The following is a 10,216-nucleotide window of genomic DNA, read 5'->3' as shown; positions in this document are numbered from 1 at the left end:
TGCCCAAGTTCCAGGCTACAGTTCCAGCAGTGACTCACTGCAAAAACATAGGTAAATATTTATTATACGCTACATAAAGGATGTATTATTCTAAATCATGGCTTAAAACCTCTCTAATGGATAAATACATTGCTTAAGTCTCCACTGTGATTATGTCAAGCAGTGGCAACTTGTAAACTTTTTTTTTTTTCCCCCCCTTATAATGCATGTTACATTGTTTTAATATAAAAATCACTTGCAAGTATATTGGAAAGAATCCATTGATCTGTGGGGTCTCTCTCAGGCAAAGGAGAAGGTGAGGAGCAATGGCTAGGGCAAAACAGTGACTGAACAGTACTTACTAATTTTTTAAGTTTTCCCCTACTGGTAGCACATTATGTTTGCCAAGTTTACTAGTCCACCAACATTTCAAAAGGCAGACAATGCTTAATTACAGAATAGGGTGAACTGCTGCCATCTTATTATAGAAATCAAACACTTTCATAACATTTAACACTGGTACAGGGCTAAATGAGATCCCTAGATCTCATAAAATAGATCTGCACTGTTCTCATTCTGAAAGTGGAAAAGCTGAGGTACAGATGTTAAGAGACTGATTTGCTTGGAAGGTGATAGAAACTATGGGTATCTAGAACCCCTAAGGAGGAAAACGACAAGTCAGCCGTAAGTGACTTATCCAGGGTAACTAATTCAAATAAAGTAATAAAATAGAAAACAGTCAAATAAAGTTTGGCTAATTGACCAGTCAAATATAGGTCAAATTGTAAGTAGCCATAGGTCTAAATAATACACAGAAAAAGCACAAATTTTCCATTAAGAAATGTGTCAAAAAAGGTTTAAAAATCATATTTCCGTCAAGAAAACTACAAAAAGATAGGGGGTTTTTTTTGTGAAATTGCTACAATCTTTGACCAGTCAAAAATATGCAGTCAATTGACAGTATTTGATGGGTCAATTGAATGGCTTGCTAACCCTAGTTGGAAATAGAAAGAAGTCACAGATCTCAGCTCCCAATTTTCTGCTCAATTCACTAAGACTTATTCACAAAATGGTTCTCTTCAATGCAATCCCTTCTCCCCTCCCACAAAAGAGCCCAGTTTTCTTCTGGCGACAGACAAATAGCCCAATCCCTCTCACCTGAAATTTAAATTCTGAATTAAAACTTAATAAAAGAGAATTTACCAACAAATATTTTCGGGGTAAGTTGCATATGTAACATTCCACTTTGAAATGCAGAGTTCTTTGCTGTACATGGATGGCTGAGGTTCCCCTTTACACTTAAAACTTTGGCATTTGCAGGCATTGAAATCTTTAAGGATACTGGAAGAAGAAAGAAAATGCAGTTTTACACCTGGAAGCATCACATGCATAAGCAAGGAGATTGCTAAAGATTAAAGTTTTTATTACACCAGCTTGAGACTGTTATTGGATAATACATCCATATCATGTAAAATTGCAGTAACAGAGAGGTAGGTAGCCATATTAGTCTGAAGTCAGGCAAAAGCCAGGGAAGATTTGCACCTTTATTCATGCTTATGCTATGCATCTCTGACTTTGTTTATAATGACACAGCATCTGATAATGAATAGCATAAGCATGAATAATGACACAGCAATTTGGGCTTATGAAAACTTATGCTATACATCTCAGATGTGGTTAGTCTCAAAAGGTGCAAATCTAACCTGCCTTATGCATGTAACAGTTAAATATACATCTCAGTTTGCCTCTGTCAGCTCTTACAGGTATCTAACCAATAAAAGCCTTGCCTTAAGTTGCTAAGAGGGCTATCAACAGAGAGGAACTTCTGGCGCTGCCCTATTAAAAGTCTTAGTGCCTCACATGCCTTTGCAAAGAGCTCTAGTACAGCACAAGCCACTCATTACAAAGCAATGGATTTGTTTGTTTTCTTGCTCAGGACACTGAAACTAAAAGCCAGCCCTAGTCTAGGATAATACTTCTGAAAACGTTTTTGCTATGCTGGTGATGTGCTCAAGTTGAAAAATATCTTCTTCCCCTTCTCAAAATGTAAAATTTAAGACATGGATATCATCTCCTAGAATCAGTATTTAAATTGACATTTGTTAAACTCACATCCAATGAAAGCATGGGAAATTCAGACAAGGTTGCTTGGGAAATTCAGGGCATTTATAGCTTTCCCAAACACAGAACTGTTAAGGTTCAAATTCTAAAAAGCATGATAACCGAGGTTTTTACTGTTAAAAATACACTGCACTAGCGAAACTCTGATGATATAAAGGATGGAAGAAGCATGCGCTGTATTTCAATAGATCACCTATCTGAAGTACCTGAACACAGTAATTATGCTTCAGTCACATTTCTTACATGTGAAAAAAAACAACTGCAATAGAGCAACCAGTGTGGATAAAAATGGATGCTTTTTCATTTTAAAAATAAGATTTTTTTATTAATCTCATTTTTTATTTTATGTTAAGATGCTTTAAAAAAAATGAACATATAAAGATAGTTTTAATTTAAAATATGTTAAAGCTCAAAGAGATCATCATGGAATAGGGATTGTAACTTCTAATTATATACTATTTGACCCAATATATTCAAGCAACCTTTTTAGAAGTTTTATAAATAGGTCACAACAGGCTATGGACTATATTCGGGGCCCAATCTCATGGGGTTCCCAGAAGCTCTTCTATAGATTACTAAAGATTAAAGAAAACCATTCTATCCAATGGGACTCAGTGCTCAGTCTAAAAGACCCCATTAAGCATCTCTGTGTTGCTTAGTTTCAGTTCTCAAACTGTGGATTTGTCTCCAGAGATTATAATCAGACAAGGTTTTTTAGGTAGATGTGATATATTTTATTAAACCAACTAAGTTGGAAAAATTGTTCTTTGCAAGCTTTTGGGCACAATCATCCTTCTTCAGGCACAGGGAGAGTCTGTAGTCTCCAGAGATAACATCCATGTTAACAGCAGCTTTTGGAGAGGAGAGAGAACAGACCCAACTACCTACCCTCAGTCCTATTGGCTCTCTGCAAATTTGCGTGCACACAGTCAAGCCCCTACCTCTCTCTAAAAGTGCAGTTTCAAGAAGTTAAATGAATAAAGGATATCAAACAACAAGAATGTATTTTTGTAGAAAACAATGATTAAATTGAGGCTTCCTGACCAGTGACTTAAATCGATACGATTTAAATCAAATCTGCCCTGAGAGCAACACATACCAAACTCAACACAGGAAAATGGGGGTTCTATTTCTAACTGCAATACAATTATTCTCATAAAACCTCAATATTTTTGCACCACATATTTAACACTAAATAATTATTTGGAATGTTTTTCCATGCAAAATAGATTGGAAGTCAGCTCGAGTGTCTTCACTATAAAAGATGCCCAAGCATGGATTACAACCAAGCCTCTATAGTCAGAGTCAAGGCATCACAGTCCTGGTGTGTAGCACGTTTACTATGCCATCTGGAGCAGCGGCTATCAGCAGCACTCAATTGCTTGATGCTAACTTCATTTTCATGCATAACCCGACCCACTTTTTCAAAGATGATTCATCCCACTGACCACTGGTCTAAATGATACCAACAAGCAGATTTGAAACATCTTGTTCATTTCCCCAGAACTGAATGAGACATCTCTGTTGGATAATTCCGAAGAAACTCACCAAGGGGAAAATATTCAAATGAAGAGGATATCTTTGTTAAGCTAAAGTTTGGAAAGACTCTTTGTTTATTTTTAATATCAATTTCCCATCATACAGATAGTAACCCAGACTCTCCACTCCTTTAAAATTTTTTAAGTTACAATCTATAACAAGAGCAACAGAACAGCAAACTCCAGCACAAATTCCTCAAAAATTTCCAGAAGCAGCCCCACATCCTAAACTTGACATCTCTGAGCTCACATAGACAGGCTCTGCGGCCTGGCCCACTGATCAGGTAATAATTGATCCTTTGACCGAAAGGGTTGTGAATAGCAAAACTGAGGGACCCACAAAGGAAATAATCCATGGGACCACAGTTTTCTACAGAGACCCATTTCCCACCACCCCCAACACACACACCTTAATTCTCCTTTCCAGCCTCTTAGGAAGAGAACTGCTGCTAACAAACACTTGGCTAATAACAGAATTAATCTGAATTCCATTGTAAATAGCCAGGGACCCTTGTTCTCACCGACTGAAAATTAGGGATTTTTTTTGTTAAAAAAAGTAACCTAAAATCCACATTTTTCCATGATTAAATTGAAACATCACTATATATATATTATATATATATATAAGTTGGGGATTTTTTTTTTTTTTTTTAAATAATAGGAGAAAACCAGGATCCCTGTAAATAACTTGGCTCTGGTGCTGAGCACACCCACTCCCAAAAAGGTCAACACAAGTCAAAATGGCTTAGCAATTTCAACAGCAAGGCCTATAAATAGCTGTAGCTACACAGAAATATAAAGTATATGTTCAGTTGGACAGTTTCCAAATTGCAGAGGTGCAGGCTGAGGGCTGAGTAGCATGCTGCTGGCAGGAAGTATTTTGAAAGAGAAAAAAAATGAAAGGGTGTCAGGAAACTCTCCCTCTTTTCATCACTGTCAGCAGCAACTGTTACCACCAAGAATATTAAGCACAGCCTTTTACCTGCTAACACTGATCCACGGTGAATTATATATAATATATATAGCTATTGATAGTTCATTTTCTGTCAACCATCTATTTTCATCCATTTCTGGCTTAGGCGGGTGGTTAGAATCCAGTCCTTAGAGGCAGCACTCTTTGCTCCATTAAGTCCCTACAACCATCCAGTCCTTGGCTAGACTAATTTTTAGATCATGAAGAGGCAGAGGGCCTCTGGGAAAAGGTCCAAGGAAGTAGAATACACCAAATCCAGAAAGCAGATGAAGAAAGGAGGAACCAACCCAGGTGAACTAGATGGATTCACTCATGACAATGTTCAGAGACAAAAAGACACCCCCCCGCCCACCGGCCCAAATAAAAAAAACAAACAAACCCCAAAAATGAAAAAAAACCCCACAACACAACCCCTTACTATGTGGCCATAGATTTCTCCTGGAATGTTACAAAAGCCATTCCCAGTGGGTTATTATGAACAGTTTGCTCTTCTTTCAAGTATTCTTCCAGCAGCTTCTTTGTAACTCGGGTATAATAATCTATGGCATCTTCCTGTTGGAAAACGGATTCCTGTTAGATACCAACACCAAATGGTGATCTTTTCTTCTCATTCAATACAACTTCCACAAAGTACAATCCCTCCCTCCTCCTGCTTCCCTACTATAGTAAGATACCAGTCTTCTGGACAACTCTAGTTCTTTAATGCAATATAATATACTGTATTTGCTTGATTCTAATACTAGGTTTCCCCCACACACTTTTAACATGGGGGAAAGCCCCTCATCTCAAGAATCGCATATAAAGGGCAGGGTGGGGGCAAGCTTGGGGTGCAGCCCCTACTCAGGGTCAGGGCCACAGCAGCAGCTGCTGCCTGTCCTCTTCCCCGTCACACTACATCTGCACCCCACCATCTTCCCCCTGCAGTCTTCTTCCCCCACCCCTGCTCTTTTCCCCACCTTACCCTTGCTCCATGCCAGCAGGCTGCAGCCTGAGGCACTGAGCACAGCCCTAGCCCAGTCCTGTAGCACCAATCCAGACCCATATGGCTGCTATGGGGCCAGGGTGGGGCCTGTGCTCAGTGCCCCAGGCTAGAATGGGGATAGAGCCTGCCAAAGTAGAGCAGAGGCTGGGGAAAAGGGGAGAGGGGGAGGGTAGGTAGGGGGCAGAGGTGGCAGTAGTGCAGGCACAAGCAGGAGGTAAGCTGCCTGACCTCCCCACACCACCTGCTTCCCCATAGCCTCCCCCGCTGCAGTGGTGGGAGGGATGAATTAAAAGATTACCCCCCCCAGTAATTAGATTCTAAAAAATGGAAAATTGTAACATGTATTCATTTCCTACGTAAAGAATCTACATGGAAAAATGGGGGGGGAGGTCATCTTAGATTCAAGGAACTTAAGTATATTCGTGTTAATATAACATGCATATGGATTTTAACATCAATGTTAAATTCTCTGCAGAAAGTCTTCAAGATGCAAGGGTTTTTTGTGACATCTTTTGTACAGTTGTTCCAATAAGAGGAACAGGTGTCCAACACAAAAAAACCTGGCGTCCTATATTTCCAACACTCCGATCCTAGATTTCAGACATCAGGGCTGGAAGGGACGTTGGAAGATCTTCGAGTCCAGCCCCCTGCCCTAAGGGCGGGAAGTCAGCAGGGGTCATAGGATCCCAGCAAGACAAATAAACTGTAAACTCTTGCAGATGATGACAGAAGCAGCAGAAATAGACTCTTACCCTTTTACATCTTCCAATATCACAACAACAGAATTGACCACATAGCTTTGGGTTGATTCGGACCCGCTTGTCATACTTATGATGCAGGTGTGTAAAATAAGTCAGGCTTTTTTCTGCCTTTTTTCTAGATACAAGAATACATGCATTAGATTTTGCAATGGAATAGCAGAACCACAATAACAAGCCTAGGGAAAATGAAATCCTGAAAGTAAAAGTCTTCCCAAGGACTGATAAGGAATAAATCAACCAACATAAAACACTTCCCCCAACATACACCTTCGCTGCATAATACAGTTAACTTCTTTACCAAACTAAAAGGAAGTCTACAAAACCAAGTTGTGTTCAGGACTCTTCTTGCATTGCCCTGAACATAAAATCTACTGTAATGGGTCCAGTCTCATGGACCTTGGAACCATCAACCTAAAATTACTAAGTTAAAACTAGAGTTTCTTGTTCTGAAACACCTGCACTGTTCTCAAATCACTAAGTCACAGCTAGTCATGATGTGAAATATATGGTGCCTACTAGAGATATACTGAAGCCAGAGCTGCAGCCCTCAACACCCTTAAAGTTCAAATCAGGTGCAGATCTGAACAGTAGAATTCATCTCTAGCATCTATAAGATTCCTACTCTTGATATATTGTTAATAAAGCTTGGCAATATTTATCTAGAATTATAAAAAAGAAGTAGGTATATTATGCATACAAGTACCTTTCCCTGTAAAGATAAATAAGCCTAGCTACATCATAACACAACTGGACCTCTAGCACATTACAAGTTGGGTATGCAGCACTGAAAAGGAAGAGAGAAATACATTAGGAGAGAGTGTACATGACAGAATGTCTATTAATATCATAATCAATTACTCTGCCTTCTAAAAAGGAGACTGTAAAAATGGAAATGTGTTGTATATTAATTTGTAGCAATTATGTTTAACACATGGCAAAGGCCAGATGGGAACCACATTAAAAACAGTATGAATATACATGCAATTCCTTAGACACTAAAATTAAGGTGACTAACTTTTTTCCTTGAGAAGTTCAGCACTTATTCAACCCTCTTAATCTTACACAAAAAATATGGAATGAGAGAAAACCCAGGCATTCCAGCTTCCGGAGCCCATCTCCTCTAACTCACTAACCACAACCCCAGAACTGTGATAGAACCCAGGCCCAGTCTCTCTCTCTCTCTCTCTCTCTCTCTCTCTCTCTCTCATGTAATCAAGATTTTTTTTCCTGAAGAGTGAGAGTAGGATGACAATTTCTGAATAGTTTAGAAACCAAGAGCCCTTCTACTTTGGCCTTTAAACCTGCTCCTTATACATATGTCAATCAAGTATGGGAGACTTACGTAAAGTGCCTTTCTATCGTTTCTTTCTTTGCATGTTTTGGGAGACCAGTAATGAATAATGTGCACTTGACCTAAAGGCGAGGGGGGGGAAAAAAAAAAAAGAAAAAGAAAAAGATCCCAGTTTCTCAACACTACCACAAACGAAGAGAGCAAACAGGAACACAGAGAAGGCAGTGACACAGCACATAAGTATCTTAGTCCTAAAACAAATAAAGAGAACAGGAAAGAGGCCAGCTATTGACTTCATTGGGAGTTGTATATGCTTCCAGTAGTGAATTAGCCTCTATATTAGGAAAAGACCTAAACAAAATAAGTATTTTTCCCCCTTCCTTCATGCAATTTATTTTCTTGGTCATCTGAAATCAGTGTTCACCTTTTAATAGATTCCTTCATATTTATTTGCAAGTTGGCAGGGAGGGAAAAGTTTTTATATCAACTTTTCTTTAGCATTTCCCACTTATGAATATGCTGTAGATTTTCCCCAAATATAGAAACTTACTGTGTTTTCCTCTTTATACTTGACATACTTCACATGATGTCTCATGAAGACAACAGTCAAAATCAGGTAAATAACAGCAAAAACAGTGTGCAGCCAAAGAAGATCATTGCTGTGGGACAAAACATTTAGAAAAGGGAAGAAATGTCACTGTTGCAGGCAAGGATAAGGGGCTATTAAGAGTAGAGCCATCCACAGTTTAAAGCAGTCAAAAAATGTAATTTGCTGATGATGATTTGATCCCTGCAGACACCTGGCTTACAAGACAACATCTTCCTAGTGTAAACAAGTAGTAGGCATCCAAAAAATGCAGCTAGTCTAGAACCATCCATACTTTTTCAGCAGGTTTTAACCGTGCATTTTTCTGCCCAGGTATGCAATGGTACACTCTGCTATGCTCCATTTATTTACTGGCATTTTTTTTGTCAATATTAGAAGTCAGGGTGTTGAGTAACTAAACAAAGGAATGATGTCTAGGAGATCTCTTATCTTACAAAATTACTCTGGTCAACCAAAAACAAAAAGAAAAAAGGGAACAACCTACACTAGGCACCCAGATGAACTGCTTGCAGAAGGATGGATGAATAGCATGCACTGCTCCTGTAGTAGCCTCCACTGCTGCACTCTTACCTTTGTGTGCGTCAGCCTCTCTTTCAAGACTTACATAAGAAAATCTGTACTGTCAACAAAGTTCCTTGCATCTGTAATGGGATTAGTAACTAGCACACACTTTCAAAGACGCTTTATTTAAAGGCACATAAAAAACAGATTTGTGCATTTTAATTTTTTTTTTTTTAAATACTCCTTTACTAAGTTGGTAGGAAAAATATCACTTAAGATGACAGGTAGTGTGATAAGGCTTTTTAAGAGAAGGGAGCTTTTTTACATTAAGTTAACGCACAATGGAATTACAGTATGTATTTAGATGTCCTAGTATGTTTAGGCTTATTTTATTTTTAATTTATTTTTAATATATCATAAGCTAAATCATATTTTCTGCTAAACCTGCTAGTTTTATTTTAATCTCAGAAATATGATTCCTTAAAGCAACAATGCTATTATTGCTGGTTGTTAGTCAAGACATGCATGTGCTTTAAAATTTAGAGCAAAGAGCAGAAACCAGGACTGTAGCTTCTAGTCCCAGCACCATCAACACACAGCACCAGGCAAGTCACATATCATGTTTCAGTTTATGCACCTAAACAACGGGAATAAGTATAACACCAAAGGAATGCCTGGCCTTGGGTAGTAAATTAGCACTTTTAAAGATGAACGGAAATATTAAAGTTTAGGTATGACTGCCCACAATGTAAAACTTTGTATTTAATACTTCCCTATGTTTACTTACCCAGTTTCTAAATTTGCTATAGTTGTCCTCCCAAAACTATATGGATCTTTATCTAAAAAGGACAAAATACATACTTTATCAAGCACAGACTTCATGAGGCACAATAAGGATATCAAAATATAAAGAACAAGAAATAAAATACCGTATTTTCTCACACCCACCATATCCCCTAAAAATCAGCCCCCCAAAACTGGGGTCCGTGTTTTAATCAGGGAAGCTGTTTTCTTCACTGGAAAAGCAGCAAGTCTGGATACACTGTGCATACCATGAAGCTGCTAAGATCGCAGAGTCCTGTGTTAGTCATAACTGTTGGCTAAGCACTGTATTTTGTGCCTGGAACAACAAATGAGCCTGCTAGTGGTATCCCGATGAGGCTTGTGATTGGAAACAACACTTTATTTACAGAAGCTTATATAAAAAAAAACCCAACTACTTACAGTAAATAACTAACAAATTTGCTACTGCCCTTGCAAGGATCTGGGGCCTAACTTTGTGAAACAGTATCCAGCAAGGGTGGTATTCCAGGAGAGAGTCTAGGCGAGGCAGCTGGCAGCAGGACCTTCCTGGTGCCACGCTTCCTAGACACACTACGTTCTCAGGAGGATGTACTCTGTCACACAGTTGACCATGACTGGAAAAAAAAAATCTCTTCCTACATACCGCCTTCCAAAAAAAA

At 38.7% G+C, this 10,216-nt stretch overlaps 1 protein-coding gene across 4 annotated transcripts in view; it reads right to left on the bottom strand.

Moving 5' to 3' along the window:
- Positions 1–10,216, bottom strand: part of TMEM63A (transmembrane protein 63A) — a 41,176-nt gene that overhangs the window by 15,229 nt on the left and 15,731 nt on the right. For all 4 annotated transcript variants that reach the window (XM_006016568.3, XM_025216252.1, XM_025216257.1 and 1 more), the window contains 7 exons: positions 9,541–9,592; positions 8,196–8,304; positions 7,697–7,767; positions 7,058–7,138; positions 6,346–6,469; positions 5,030–5,163; positions 1,183–1,320 (listed from right to left, as the gene is read on the bottom strand). In XM_006016568.3, coding sequence (XP_006016630.1) covers positions 1,183–1,320; positions 5,030–5,163; positions 6,346–6,469; positions 7,058–7,138; positions 7,697–7,767; positions 8,196–8,304; positions 9,541–9,592 — 709 coding nt within the window. The remainder of the gene's footprint in view (positions 1–1,182; positions 1,321–5,029; positions 5,164–6,345; positions 6,470–7,057; positions 7,139–7,696; positions 7,768–8,195; positions 8,305–9,540; positions 9,593–10,216) is intronic.

This window comes from Alligator sinensis, unplaced genomic scaffold (genome assembly GCF_000455745.1).
Source record: "Alligator sinensis unplaced genomic scaffold, ASM45574v1 scaffold138_1, whole genome shotgun sequence".
NCBI classification, from domain to species: domain Eukaryota; kingdom Metazoa; phylum Chordata; order Crocodylia; family Alligatoridae; genus Alligator; species Alligator sinensis.
The sequence above is the reverse complement of the archived record's forward strand: the minus strand, read 5'-3'. Positions and strand labels throughout refer to the sequence as shown.